We start from the raw sequence: 15,682 nt of genomic DNA on the forward strand, positions 1-15,682 counted from the left end.
ACATTCAGAATCAAATGTGCCAGCTCCAGAAGTGCCTGCAGGTGGGCAAGCTGTTATACCTGGAGTGAAAGCTGAGGTGCATCCCCTCATCACAGTTTTAACAAACACTGCAGAGATGTTACTCACGTCTTCATTTGCATCCAAATTTGACATCAGTGAGCCCCAGAAGTATTACAAAACATGAATAAAACTAGAGCACAGAGGTGTAAATATAAATGTCCTTGTTGGTTTATTGTTCGTTGTATGCAAGAAGCTTTATTGTACAAATTAAAAATGAAAAATGGTTAAAAATGTTTACAAAAAAAGCATGTTCATAGAAAATGCTAGCAAAAACATCAGGAGAAGGGAAGCAAAAAATCTTCAGTGTGCAAATGTTTTATAAAAATAGAAATACTAACTCTACAGGTAGCATTTCACGATAAATTATTTAAATAGCGTATCTACACAATTATGTGATTGACTATTACAATGGCAATGAGAAAAATAATTTATAAAAATACAAGCAATAGTATACAAGATGACAGGAAAAAAATATAACACAACATTAGAAATTGTATTTGACATTTTTTTTCCAATGCCATTTCCTTACTGGGAATACATTTTCTGTAAAGAAATTTTGACTATGTACAGCATTAATGTTTTAGTACTACAGTAGCTTTAAAGTTTGTTAGACATTTGAACTCTGCTTAATTCAAAGGTTTTTCTCAGTCACACAACAATGAGGTAATATTTGTATGTAAAACTTTCACTGTGTTCATTTCTTTTCCTTTTTTTGAAGAGGCAAGGAAATATTGTAGGTGTAAGGATGCTGCCCCTTCTGCTGGGGAAAACAGTCTTTTAGTGTGCATGAAGCCCCTCCCTCTTTTGCCAGGAGCTCCTGAAGTTCTGTCTGATCTATGAGAATTCCTTCTTTTGTAGCTGCACACTGCTAGTTACAATAGTGTGCACAGCACAAACAGCCAATTTGAATGGTTCCCCACTGCAGCCATTGTGCCCCTCTCCACAGTCTCCTCAGGGCAGGTATTCTGCTTTCTTGTCAGCCCACTGACCAGAGGCCAAGCACTGCAGACTAAATGGTGGTAAATGGCATTCTCTCACCCCTAGCACTATGGGTGAGACAGGAACTGCCACCATCTAAAGGGACTTGTGCTTTAACACTGCACCACAGTTGTCTGCCAGGCACCAACTGCTTTGCACAAAGAAAGGAAAAGCCAACAACGTTGAACTCCGACTGAGAAAAACATCCCATTCCCCACTCTGCCACTTTTCCCTGCACCTCAAAGCCTTTATGGGAAGATTGTTCTTTGTAACACATACATCACCATTGTCTGCTCCAGACCAGGTTCCCCCCCGCCCCCAGTTTCAATATAGAACAGAGTTAATAAATAATCTGTATTTACAATCTTACAGTCAATGAAGACTTGTAACAATGATTAGGTGGATAGTCTTGACGCATTTCTTGTTGTTTTCATCAATAAGCCCTCAGTATTTTTAACATCAAGAATAGGTAAAAATAAATATTTTGCAATTTCAGTATTTTATCTACAGGCCCCTTCCCCTCCATTCCAAAGGAGTGAGGGGTTTAAAGCATCTATGGCATGTAGAAAAGGAATGTTTTCATTACTATTATTTTTGTGCCTTTTTAACCATAAAAAGTGAAGCACGTGCCAGTTTCCTGAAGGAGAGCACAGTGCTAACTGAGATGGTGGTGCTTTGTGGCACCATATCTGAAAGAAAACATTTAAAAGGTAAAGATCTGCATCTAATCAGGAAAAAACAGAATCTAATTGTAAATCCCAGTTCTCCCAAAGCTGGTGTAATCCAGTGTGCCAGTTTTTATCCTCCTTCCCCTCCCACCATGCAAATCAGTTTTAGGATATCTGTTTTGTCCTGTGCAACAGAGCAGCTGATCTATCTCACCACAGAGTAAAAGTCTGTGTTTTCTTCTGAAAGATATGACATAAAACAATCATTTCTCCATGTTAAAGGGATGTAAACCAAGGTAGCACAGCCCTTGTTAACAATATCCCTCTCCCCCATAAAGAAAGACTTAGGAGTTCACCCTCCCACCCAAAACCCCCTTTTCCCCACACAATGAAAGGTCTTCAGTTTTAAGTAGTCCACAGCACATCCAAAGATGTTCTTTTTACAAAATGCTACTCCATGGGACCTCCAGTTAGAGAGGCAGTGACACTGCACTGTGATAAACAGCAAACAAATGTCTTTCCTACTGAAAGAAGTGTGCTTGTTCTGCAAAGACAATTCTCATTTGCAAGACAAGTTTCTTTCCTTCCACTTCAGCAGAGGTCAGATAGCAAGTATATTCTCACTTTCAGTCTCTCAAAAGCATTCTCTTGAGGCAGATCATGTGTTTTGAGTCCACATTTACACAGAAAGAAGAAAGGAAGGAATTATATAATGGTCCCAGGATTTGTAAGGCTAAACGTTTCAGAAGGTGCAATACCAGCATTTTTAAATAGTCTCTGGATCCCATAACCTTGTGATTATGGATCTGTGGAAAAAAAAGATTTAAATATTTCAGTGTATTTTTCATTGTCATGTCTATGACATTAATCCCTAGAGACATTCGTAAAGAACATATTGGTAAAGAAAACTGCAAGTGCTTCACTGCTTTTTGGAGTTCAACTTCAGTCCATTCTATGTAACCATGACATGATGAAGTCACAATTTAAGTCACTTAGGGCACCTAGAACTAGTCATACACACTTACCTTCACTGAACTGTAGGAGTACACTATGTGGACCACCCTCTGCTTTGCTTGCTTTTAAGCAAGTCAGTTTTGTACATGTCAGATGCTACTCTAGCTTGTTAATGTCCATATTTGTATTTTCACCTTGGACTTTGTCAGCTGTGTTGATTTATTCTAGTCAGCATTTTAAAGGAGATTCAAGATATGAATTCAAGATATCAATATGAATCTTGATATTCAAGATATCAAGATATCAATCCATGATTCAAGATACCTTGAACTTAACATGGATTTCTGATACTGAAATAACAGGCTAGAAGTATACTTAGATGTTATACATTTTAACTCTGAAGATTTTATCAAGCTATCCTGTTTCTGTATCCTGCAGAACTTGCTTGAGATTGAGCCATAAAAGATCACAGGTGAACTTGCTCTCTTAGCTCGTATTCTGTTAATTCAATTGTTTTCTTGAGAGCAGCTTTGTTTAACCAATTCATTTATATAGGACCTCTTAAGTCCAATGTCTTCCTTACCTCTGCATTCATATTTAAGATCTGAGAAGAACACCATTTCTTGAGAGAAGACAAATAATCCTAGCCGACCACCAGCATAGGTTTTATCATAGATTGGTCCTGAGTCTGCCATGATTTTCTTCCCTTCATACATTACAACCCTACAAAGAGAGAACAAGTCAGCCATCTCTGACAGCTTCTGTTAGGTCCATCTTTACAGACGTCCATTTCCTTTGCAATAATCACTTAGATGAGAGGAATATGCTCACCTGATGTAGCCAGTCTTTGGTCTGTGGCTGAGACGCCATCTGTATGCAGTGAAGTCTTTCCAGCCTATGTGACGAGGGTCATGCCACAAAGTTCTCACCTGCCAAAGAATAGGCTTTTTATTAACCAAAGGCCTGAGACAACACAGCTATTATTTTGACCTGAAGACCTTGCTGATCATCATTAAGCATAGTAAAGACTGAAAGTCAGTCATTAGGCCCTGTAATGGGGTCTTCTGAAATCAGCCACATTTACACATACCACAGAATTTACTTTTCAACATGTAACTTGAAAACTAGAAAACTCCTCCACAACTCCAGAAACAATTGATTCACTGCTGCTAGAAAGTCTGCCTGCAGCATGCAGTCCTGTTCATTTTTATACAGTATTTTGCATGGCTGGGGATGATTACAAAGTTACTGTTTTTTGCCAAGAAGACTATGCCATTCTGATCAGCATGTACAGGCCCCCTGTAAGTGCCTATCGTGTTGGAAGAACAGCCTGCCTTACAGTGTGGAAGAGAAGGCTGTAAAAGTGCCACTCTTACCTGGCCAGGAGTATTTCCCGTGTGCCACAGAGCATTGCGAAGGTGTTCTCCTGGACCAGTGGTAGAATTCACAACTTTAATGGAGAGACCCGAGTAGCCTTGAGCTTTGGTTGGTGTGGAGTCCCAGTAAGACTGGGTGATCTGCTTCCACATGACAACATAGAAACGACTGCTAGATTGGTAGCCAAATACAAAGCCAGCATAATCATCATCCCTTTCTGTATTGATGAAGAAGGTGCCACTGAAGTCCACAGCATTGAATTCATCAAAACCTATGGGGGCATTAAAAGAGGAAGTTTTAGGCACTATTCTGTTGTGATTCTTAAACTTCCTAATGGTTTCTCAGATTCACCTCCTCCCCCATCCCCAAGCAAAAAACAGTGTAATGCCTGTTAAGAGTTAAAATTTTCCTCTTACCGACTGCCAGGCCAGGGTCACAGTTGACTGTCTGAACCAGTTCTTTACCCTGGTGGCGAACAACCCAGTTTGGATCATTTTGGGATGTTCCTTTGGGATCCAGGGGAATCATCTGGAATCTTCGGAAATCAGTTTCACTGATCTCCACATTTTCAGGGCAGATATCATCAATGTCTGGCACACTGTCTTGGTCAAAGTCATCTTTGCAAGCATCTCCACGTCCATCACCTGAAGGACACAAGTAGTTTCACAATTCTATTCACTATTGTTGAGTTGCTTTCAAATCTGACAACTTAAGATTTCAACTCTAACTGCAGATCTCTGACTGCCCAGGTACTACTGGCAGAGACGCTAAAGAAGCTACAAGAGCTACTGTTTAAATGCCTTTTCATTCCAGCCTGATAGCACCTTAGGAGTAAGTTGGATATGTGGTCATTTTTACATTTTTTCATCCTCCTGAGGAGCACTATAGCAACAGTACAGACATTCTACCTCTTTGTTATTTAGAAGTTTTGTCCAAGCCTAAATAGCAGCAAGCTATTGGAAGATACTCTTAAAATGTTACTATGATACTGGTCATCTTACCATCAGAATCAGCCTGATCTGGGTTGGCAACCAATCTGCAGTTATCTTTGTCATCAGGGATACCATCGTTGTCATCATCATGGTCACAGGCGTCACCTTTTCCATCCTTGTCATGGTCAGCTTGATTAGCATTGGGCACATAGGGGCAGTTATCAAGATTATTTTGATGGCCATCTTCATCTATGTCCTGGTTGTTGTCACACTGATCACCTATGCGGTCAGAATCAGTATCTTCCTAAAAAAGGAACAAAAGAAAAAATATTTTGGAAAAGGCACTTAGAAAAAGGCTGAAATAGGAGTCTTGATAGCTAGAATTAATTGGGATTTCTGCTTATTTAGCAAAAGCTAGGGTGGATGTAGTGAGGTGTTAGGATTAATACACACTTCCTTAAAGTTGCCTGTGCTAACTGCTTTTAGGGTGCTTTAGTGTTGCCCTGGTTTTAATTTGAATCCAGAGCAGCAGAAAGCAGTGTGGACATCAGCTTTTTTCTCTTCTGTCACTAGTCTACCATACTGGACATAGGGTGCTTCACTTCCCACCTTCTCTGGCAGCATCCTGGTTCCAAGGGCCAGATAAGGGCAGGACTACTCTGTACCTGGCCAGTAAAAACCGTAACATTAAGACAGTCTACCAAGTCTTAGTTTTACAGCTTCCACACCATAACTTTATCATAAAAGCCTATAATACCCTTCATGTTCCTTGACTCAGTCAAGACAGTTATTCCCTTAGCAGTCAAAGGCTGCATGAACTGCTGTGCTTGCTGATCACATATGTTAGCCAGTCATTTACGTGGCTTCTGAAATAAGAAAAACAATCCAGTCATCCCTGAGGCTGCATCAAGCTTTAGTCTAGTCATCTTGTTAACATTGGTGGATGACCCCATGTTGGTGTAGACAGCAGGCCTACCACACAGCTCAAACAGCTACTGATTCTGCTGCCTGAAATCTAGTACATCTGCTTTTAAAACTTTAGTCTTATATTAAGATTTCAAAGTGTTACAAGAAATATTGCCTGAAATGATCCTCAGGCACTTTCCACCCTCAAGTGGGGAACTATTAAAGCAAGCAACAAAGACTAAGAAGTTTTATGTTATCTGTTTAAATCCTTCAAGTAACACCACTTGTAGGCTACATGACCATATTACACTGGATTCCACTGATTTGCAACAGCTTTTCCAACTCTTCAAGCATTCCAGTTATGTCCCTGAAGCTATTTTACTTGACAGGATGGCACAGGCTTTATCACTTCTGCCTTCAAGTGTTTTTAAACCAGTAAAGTGTGTGAGAGGCAGGATCCCCCAGATTTTTATGAAGGGGAATTTCTGAAGCGTCAAAATACACTTTCATTAGAGAAAAGCAACCTATGCTGCCTTCAGCTTACCGGTAGAAAAGGTACTTTTTGAAATGCAGCTGTTTTGAACTGAAGGACAAGAGTAAAGAGCAATTTTGTGTTTAAGTGGACACTGCACTAGAGCACAGTTAGCTCCTGCCTACCTCTCTTTTCTTGCAATGCTCCAAGGAATTTCCTGTCCTCTCTATGAGAATCACTACAAATGGCAAACCTAAGAAACCTTCAGGAGTCAAGTACACAAAGTAGTCTCAGAGCTTCAGTAGAGTTACTTTTCAGAAGATAACCTGGCAGTTGTTTGCAGTGTGAGGGCATGTTATTTGAGGGAGTCTCCATTTGGCAAATGAATTTGTTACAAGTCAAACTTAAGCTGCGATCTGTCGTTCAAGTATTTACTACAACACACCGTATTTTTAATAATACCAGCCTTCTATTTATATAGTGCAAATCCCCTACCTGGTCAGGATTGTGTTCTAATGGACAGTTATCACACTGATCTCCAACACCATCCAAGTCTGTATCCCTCTGGTCTACATTGTAGACATATTGGCAGTTATCCCTTTCATTAAGGACCCCTGCAAAGTTAAGGAGAGTTCATTAAAGTCAGACATCTAAGTTCTGCAAAGGAGTGTATAAAGCCACCATGCACTTCTTGATATATTTTGTAAAGTTTTAGCAGCATCTGAAAGCTTTGAAACTTGATTCATTGCTAGCTCTGCCACAGATTAGAGCTAGAATTTAACCGTGTGAAGACAATTTCAAAGCAAAATTTCCATTAGCTATAAACATTACTTCAGTAGTCTATGTCCTGAAACCACCAGAGCACTTCTGTGTATTCAGGGATGAAATTCTGGTAGTAAATCAGTGGCACAATGGGTATGTTTGATCAATCTGTTATTAGAAAACAAAGAAGTGATTAGAGGCCACCTACCATCTCCATCAATGTCCACTGCACATGCATCTCCTTCTCCATTGTTGTCAGTGTCGGTTTGATCAGGGTTGTGATTGTAGGGGCAGTTATCACAGCGGTCACCAACATCATCTCGGTCATAGTCATACTGCTGGGGGTTGTAGATGAATGGGCAGTTGTCCTGCAAGAGCAAGAAGGAAGTCAAGCTTTAAAAAGAATCCTATGAAAGTTTTAACTAGGTTCTGCTTTTACATGTACCACTATATGAAAGGAGAAGCAAAGGGCAGGGAAACGGTTAAAACTGGAATGCTTCCATCTCAAAACACCCCATTGCTTGCAGGAGTAGATTCACTTCCAAAGCTCAACCAGCTGCAGAAAGTTTTTCTGCATAGTTATGCATATCTAAAGGTTTCTAGGATCACTGTCAGTGCCAGCAATTTACTATGGTCCTCTCAGGATGAAGGTCAGAAGCTAGACCCCAGCCTTAGCAAGGGGAGTGGGAGAGCTACATCCTCAAAGGCTGTTCTTTGGTGTTGGCTTACCCGGTCATCAGGAATACTGTCATCGTCATCATCATTGTCACAGGCATCACCAATCCCATCCTTATCATAGTCTTCCTGCCCAGAGTTGGGCAGATTAGGGCAGTTATCCTACAAAGGAGAAAGTACACAGATGTAATCATGCCAGGAATCAACACAAGAGATTTTAGCAGGTAAGATGTAATCATTAGGGGAAAAGAAAACCCAACAAAAAATCCCAAACAAATCACCTCAATGAGGTAGGTGTTATCTTGCTGTAATTATCTGAATTTCAGCTAGTCATTACTAAGAGGGTAAGTCTTAGCCATAGTTAAAATGTTTTTTTTAAAAAGAGATTTGGCTGCTTTTGACAGTTTTTACCCTCTTTTTCTTCCCCTGAAGATAGATGTTTCAGAACAAAGCCTATATAGGTATAGCCTAAACCAGAGTCTTCCTGGAAGATTTGAAACAAACATTACAATTGTGTCAGGCTTCATTTTTTCCTATATTGTAGGAATACCTAAAGCAACAGCAAGAGCCTCCTAGCAATATCTTGATGGTCTCCCTACAGAGAGGGGTATTTTACCAGTTTTATTTGCAGAGAGCATAGCTTAACAGCTCTAGCTAAGTAGAGACTTGTTTTATACTTCAAACCCAACATACTTAATGCATTTCTCAGATAAACAGGCTGTTATAAACAGGATAAACCTACTTTTTTACAGTGGTAAGTGGCATTGGCAACACAAACAAGGTTCTCATTTGGCCATCCATCCAAGTCAGTGTCTTCTCCACAGATGATGCCATTGCCAGCATAGCCTGGTTTACATTCACAGCGATACATGGGGTCACTGAAGTGGCCAAGGTAATTGCATTTGGCATTCTTGTTGCAGTCATGTGTTCCATCTGTGCATGGATTACGTGGCTTGCAGACCTAGAACACCATAGAGAAATTAAATTTACCAGAAGCATCTTTTTATCACTCATTTTCCCCCAGAGATTCATATAATACATACTTATTTTGATCAGAGATCCTCCAATCCAAGAAAAAAAAAAAAAAATAAAATCCTCCTTCATTACTTTCTTCTGCTCTCCAGCTCCAGTAGCTGTCTTAGCACTAATTATTTTTCTTGTTCAAAGCTTATTTGTTTTTAAATGGAACCAAGGACTAAAATATCTCTAAGGCACATACTGTTGGATCATAAGTTAATGCTGACTACTCTCCTAAAATTATACATAACATTTCAACCCTCCATGGCTGAGGAAGAGAATGGTTTTTAAAACTCATTTTGTATTCATCAGAAACTGCTTAATGCTCCTCCTGTTCTGAATCACAGAGGATGGTGTTTTATTAAATGCACCAAGTCTTTCTTCCCTGAAATGCATAGCGGCCTTCTGTTGTTTAGGAACTTTTGTGAGGTTTCATAACCCAGGACAGTTCTCAAGTTGACAGTACCTGTTTGTTAGCCATGGCATCCTCAACACTGCGACCAAATGGCTGTGTCCCAGTGAAACGTGGTGGACAAGGCAGACAGTTGTACCCAGGTTCTGTATTCTCACACCTGTGCACTCCATTGAAAACAAAGCAGGCATCAGGAACCTCTTTGCACTAAAATATGAGTTTGAGATATAAGAGAACAACAGTTAGCATTACAAAACACCAAGATTTTATTCTCCCCTCCTATTTTCTTTAACTGCCTTCCAATGATCAAACACTAGTTTTCCTACCTCATCAATATCTTGGCAGTGGACACCATCACCATGGTAGCCAGCAGGACAGGCACCACACTTCCAGGAACCATCAGGGGAGCTGGTACATGTAGTTCCCGCAAAGCAGGGATTAGACAGACACCCATCTGAGAAACAAATGGGAACGTGGTCAGATGAGGGATGCTCACCATGCTGCTACAGTACTGTATTGGGCAGATATGCCAGTTTAAAGTTCTAGCCCTTATGTCAGTTTTTAAAATCAATATTTTCAAGATTGTCCACAATCTCCAGATATTTACGGGAAAAGGAATACTCACCAATTGGACAGTCCTGTTTGTTGCAGACCTGAGTCCCTCGGGCTTCACCTACACAGGTCTTCCCACCATACTGAGGCTCAGGATTATTGCAGAGACGGCTGCGTTTTTGAAGTCCTCCTCCACATGTAACTGTGCAAGCATCCCATGGAGACCATGGTCCCCAGTTGCCATTAACTAAAGGGAGACAGGAGTTAGAAATTATGTATAGCTTTAAATTCAGTGGTAAAACTAGTCTCTGCCTATCTAAGGACTACTTCAGACTTTGTTCAGACAAACAACAGAATTGACAGACTCGATGGAAGAGCTATAGAAGACAGTTTAGTTTCATCTGAAACTAACCTGTGAGGTTTTACCTAGTTCCCCCTCTAAGTTTCAAGAGGGAAGGGAAGATTACTACAGTTAGATTACATAGCAACTACTCAGGAAGTTTGCTGTTTAAGCTACCAAGCAGTAGTTACCACCTGGACACTTACTTGGGCAAGGATCTTTCTGGCAGGATTTGTTTTCTCTTGCCTCACCCTCACAGGGTTTGCCATTCAGCTGTGGTACAGGAGAGTTGCAGAGACGAATTCTAGTGATGATGCCCGTGCCACAAGTGACAGAACATGATGACCATGGCGACCAGTGACTCCAGCCACCATCCTGTTTAACTACATGAGAGAGATGTCTGTTATTAATAGAGTTTCTGAAGAACAGGCTTTGGCTGCACAGCACCTGGGACATAGCTGCTACCAGAACTGTACCAAAGACTCCACGTACCTTGGACAGCCTCAGCACCATCACAAATCAAGTTGTTTTATCACTTGAGAAATTGCATATCTAAACTAGCCTCAAATGTTGTCCTGGAAGCAGTGCCCAAACATTCCCATTTACTGCATTAACTATCTGCTCCCCTTAACCCAAATACAAGTCCTTACAGCTAGAAGCCAATGCTCCATCCCAGTGAGAGCTATGTGGTAATCTTTGCCGTTCACATTAAGCCAATAAAAGCAGCTTGTTTTGTTACAAATGTCATTAGATTAAGTACTTACATCTCTTATCACACTCCTGGAGGTGGCAAGTCCGAGTCTGTACAGAAGACCCTTCGCAGCGGTTGTTGAGGCTGTCACAGGATCGTCCTCTCTGCTGAATCCCATTCCCACAGGTGACAGAACATGAAGTCCATTCAGACCAAGGAGACCATCCATCATCTGCGTAGTCGCTAGCTGCGGAGGGATTCAGCTCTGTTACAGTCCTAAGTAAGACTCCACGTATGTGTTTTTCCATTGTATTTTTTCCCACCCCTCTCTTTACAAAAAAAGGATGTAACTGTCCTCAAAAGCCACATGCATCTTCTTTTCGTGTACAAGGTCAAGGCCATGAACTCAAATGTTTCAGTGCTCACGTGCATCACCTAAGTGATTAACCTCAGAGAGGCATCAGGCCAACCCATCTCAGTGGTGGAAGGTTAAACGTTGTTGTGGTACACTTTAGAGTCCAGCTGCTATGGAAGTGTGAAGGGATGAGGTACTTACGCCAGCATCGGGGGCAGCACTCCCCGTCAGGCACGGTGGCATTGGAACAAGGCATGAGAGGGCAGGACACTTTCCGGCAGATAGTGGCAGAGTTCTATAGAGAATGGTGAGAACTGCAATAAGCAACTGGAATATAAACTGTGTCTGGAGCCTGGTTAAATGATAACGAGGTCTTTCCTGCAGCAATGAAGGACTCAATAGCACATCTAAAGCAGAGACTCTTGGTTTTGGAGCCAATACGACCCAAGGGTAATCCCAGGTATTTTTAGTCAAATTTCATCTAATTTTCACCCATTATTTTTCATTCAAGAGTAGAAGTATTTTGGTTTTGCAGGAGTTGGTCAAAAGTAGCTATCAGATGCTGGCCAGAGTAGAAGACTATCACATGATATCCAAAGTACAAGGTCAGACTTCAAGGGAATGAAACAAGAACAAGAAGCCAACTTTCTTTTCAGTTAATATAGATTTAAGCTGATTATATGGTAAAGATAAAATGAGTTTAGTGGACTCTGCTTAAGAGCCATGAAATCTATAACTTATACTTAGAGGTCTTTGTTCTTTAAGCCAAGCAGGCCACCTCCAGTCTGAATGAGAGCTAAAGGGCAGCCTGTAGTTTTGTTTGTTGAAGGTAGCAGCTTAGTCAGAAGAGTGCTTTCATGATTACTATTTTAATCTCCCCAATCAAATGGCCACATAAAGGCAATTAGAGCTAACACAGACTAAGAGGGCTGGTAGGAAAGAGGCAAATGCAGAAGTCAGTATTGTTTAGTGACTACAAGACAAAAGAGGTAGAGACCTATGGAAGCAGATGCAGAACTTTGAGATGCCTTGGATTGCATATGTACAAATAGCCTTTAATTTCTAAACAGCTACTTAACCCACTCTTTGGTAGGCTGTTGCTTCAAGATACTTTTGCTAAGGTATACAACCACTTAAAGGGAGGAAAGGGCTTAAAGAAACTCTGAAGCTATAGATTTTGGTGTACTTTTACAGCATTCCACAGAAGCAGAACACAAAGTGTAAATACCTTGCTAGGCAATACTGGTGTTTAGACAGCTAAACTGGAGTCTGGAAGGGATTGCTGTTCTTTACAGTCTGTAACTGCTAGTAGGAAACAGCCAGAGGCATAGAAGAAAACTTAAGTTTGCTAAGAACCTTTGAGTACTAGAATAGCTTTTCCTCCTGAGACAGCAGTAGATTCAGTGAGGACAAAAGGTGCATTTGAAGTATTCCAGAGAACAAAGCTTATAGTACTATAAATTTGTTCTGTTGATGTTGACTTTTAGTTTACTCATGGACTTATGTAAAGAACAAAGACATTCCTCAAATTAAGGAACCAGGAGTGTGTTAGCAGCTGTACCAGAACTAGGTTTTGTGTAATTTTAGAAAATACTTCTCTTGTAACACTGTACAAAAGCTGCTGTTATACCAGGGATCTAGTAGGATGAAAAACCAAGTAATTTCCCAGCTACTACAATATGCATTATAGTCTATGCAGGAATCACTCTAACAAGGAACGTCATTTAGAAATATTAGTTAATTTCAGCTCCTGAGTGTATATACAGAGGATTTATGAATGTGAGGAATCTTACCTGGCAGGTACATTCAGTGCAGCTGTCAATAGTCCACTCTTCTTTATTTTTGTGCAGGATCCCATTGTGAATGCACACTCCAGGAGTGATCTGCACCACTTTTGCAATGAGTTCATTTTCTTCAGTCTTGGGAGGAACGGGGAGGGTCATAGGGGAGAGAAGCAGAACGAAAACTTTTCAGAAGTTAATACAGGGAACATCCTTTTCTGCAGAAGTCCAGTAAAGTTACTACTGTTCATCCAGGGTCTCAAAGGCAGGCTATAGTTCATTCACTAAGTGCCAGGTAACGAAAGGTACCATGAGTTTAACCAACACTCACCACTTTGCGAACTCTGTCTTGAAGCGTTGTGACCATGGACCGGAGCCCTTGCAGTTCCACAAACATGTTGGTTAGTTCATCACAGGAAAAGCCACAGACTGCTTGGATGTCCTTTGTTTTATGGCCGATGTAATTAGTGCGGATAGCCGGGCTGGAACCATTGATGGGGTTGTCCAAAGTAATGATTGCACTAGTGGCTAAGAGACAAAAAACACAGACATTTTCTACCAAGTGTATTTATTGTTCCAGGGTAACACCTGCTAAACAGCTGCCACCAGGTTCATTAGAGTGTCTGCAGAAGTGTAATCTTATGCAATGTGGATTTGCATGTCAGCATACTTCTGAGTTCTGTTTCAACTTGTCTTCCTAATGTAATGAGGAATCTTATTTTTAATAGGTCATTGGATTCAGAGGATTGCAAACTTACAGCTGGAGCAGCCTTTGTTCCTCAGGATAGTTTCCAGAGTTGTTCCAAACACAAACCGCACATTCTGCAGCAGTCCCTGTGGGCAGAGGAAGAATTACAGCTACTTGAAGTGACTGCAAGGGAAAGGGCAGCTTGCTTGGAGAGAGCTTGTAGGTGCCTAAGGTCATGTAAGATCATGAAGAATAACTTCGTGACAAACAGAGGGCAGAGAGAAACATGTTGTGTTACTTTCCTTAATGATAACAGGCCCCGCTTCCTAACATTCTCATCCTTGACTGCAAGGATCTGGCAACTCTCCAAGCAGGAAGGAAGAAACCCATGAATTTCTGAATCTTGTATAAGAAGCTGAGCAATGAAGCCACAACTACCTGTTTGGAATCTTCAGTGCTGCCTTATTACTGCAGAAGGTTCTGTCCCTGCCAGCCTAATGCTTCACTCTCCAAACTCCATTGTTAAAGTTCAGTAGATTTAGACATGGTCCACATCAGACATACACAAACTAGTCAGTGGTGGAACCCCTTCTCCTTGTTATGCATGTTTTTGTAGCTATTTAGACTGGTTGAGCAGCTAATGCATCTTCAAGGCAGTTGACTGAAAAAAACTAGGCAAAAAACTTAAGTCTTACCTGGAAGTTGTCATTGACTCCCCCTTTGGCAATACGGAGCCTGGCACTGCTGGCCAGGTCCCTAGTGAAGATGTTTTGGATGGGGATGTCCAGTTCAGCATTCTCCATTTTCTCACAGCCCACATAGAGCTGAGCTCGGTCCTCCTGCACAAACAGGGTGATATTCTTCCAATGTCCTGTAGCTAGCAAGGCATCCTCTACTGACACTAATTGCTGCTTGCCATCACCAGAAAGGCTCAGGTCCAGGGTGCCTGCCTTGCCGTTTGACACCAGACTGAAGACATGACCAGAGCCATCTTTCTGCTCCACAGACAGCAGTGTGCCTCTACTCTTCTTGGCTTGCCGGAGAGTGGCCAGGAGGATAAAGCCCTTCTCAGCATGGATGGCATCTAACAAGTCTTGGAACTTAGAGTCAGGGACAGCAGGCATGCGACTGGCATCTTCAATGCGGTAAGCAGGGCTGGAGGATTCTGGTCCCTTCACCAGGTACACCCCGGGTGCCCGGCGCCCGCCTCCCTTCCGAAGGAAGCCAATGAGTTCAAAGAGATCGAAGACGCTATTATCATCACTCCTGGATTCTGCAGAGAGATCAGACCAAGCATCATGAGCAAGGGACAAGATGAGGCTGAGGAGGTGCTTACCTTCCAGGCTTGCTTAACACACGGGCTCACGGTACACCCTAGAGCACAGGCAGGAGCTCTGCTCTTACAGCAGTCCCACCAGGAGCTGCTCTGCAGCAGCATGTGTGCGTTCTGGTGCAGGAGCCCGTCGGCACGGGAGTGCCAGGTACCCGCTGGCTGACACAAAGGCAGCAGCCCTTCTGGCACCAGATGCGATATTCCTATGCTAGGATGCATCAAAGGCAGCTTGCTTTGTCCACCCGGGTGACAGCAAGTCCAGAGGGCAGCCTGCTGCCCCAGTCCTTCTTCAGCCAGTTCCTACATCACATTCCCCCTTTCCTCTGCCCCATGCAGAGGTGGATGAGCTACGCACGCAACTCCTGGAGACGCTTTCTTTGTTTCTCTTTCTGAAGGTTACACAAATTCCATACCAGAGCAAGTTTCCTGTTCCCAGCTAGTTGATGCTCAGATTAAGAAGTTTTTGTTCATTGAAAGCTCTTCACCGCCAAGCACCGTTTCAGCTGCCTACGCAGACATCGAGAAGCGTTTGGGTTTTTCCCCCTTCCCTGACTGCCCAGAGCGGATCTTACCTGCCGTGCGTTTGGCCTCCGAGGCGCCGAGCATCAGGAGGAGGAGGAAGAACACAGCAGGCGTCGGCCCCATGGCAAAGGTCCGTCCGTACCAGCCTGGGGACAGGCACAAGGGAGAAGGTCACCGCGCTGCCGTCGCACCGAGCACCTCCCGCCC

General features: G+C 42.2%; 1 protein-coding gene across 1 annotated transcript; it reads right to left on the reverse strand.

Annotated features, from left to right (window-relative positions):
* Nucleotides 1–203: 203 nt before the first annotated feature.
* THBS1 (thrombospondin 1) lies at nucleotides 204–15,598 on the reverse strand. Its single transcript, XM_008937198.1, has 21 exons — nucleotides 15,526–15,598; nucleotides 14,316–14,893; nucleotides 13,691–13,766; nucleotides 13,264–13,460; nucleotides 12,945–13,070; nucleotides 11,353–11,446; nucleotides 10,870–11,043; nucleotides 10,312–10,488; nucleotides 9,839–10,012; nucleotides 9,540–9,667; nucleotides 9,268–9,420; nucleotides 8,527–8,745; nucleotides 7,839–7,946; nucleotides 7,318–7,477; nucleotides 6,843–6,961; nucleotides 5,039–5,273; nucleotides 4,454–4,681; nucleotides 4,037–4,308; nucleotides 3,492–3,589; nucleotides 3,244–3,383; nucleotides 204–2,512 (listed from the first exon to the last, which is right to left on the reverse strand). Exons 1-21 carry the CDS (start codon nucleotides 15,596–15,598, stop codon nucleotides 2,505–2,507), a joined length of 3,537 nt encoding a protein of 1,178 aa, XP_008935446.1. The 3' UTR covers nucleotides 204–2,504.
* Nucleotides 15,599–15,682: the final 84 nt, after the last annotated feature.

This window comes from Merops nubicus, unplaced genomic scaffold, assembly GCF_000691845.1.
Source record: "Merops nubicus isolate BGI_N331 unplaced genomic scaffold, ASM69184v1 Scaffold35823, whole genome shotgun sequence".
NCBI lineage: Eukaryota > Metazoa > Chordata > Aves > Coraciiformes > Meropidae > Merops > Merops nubicus.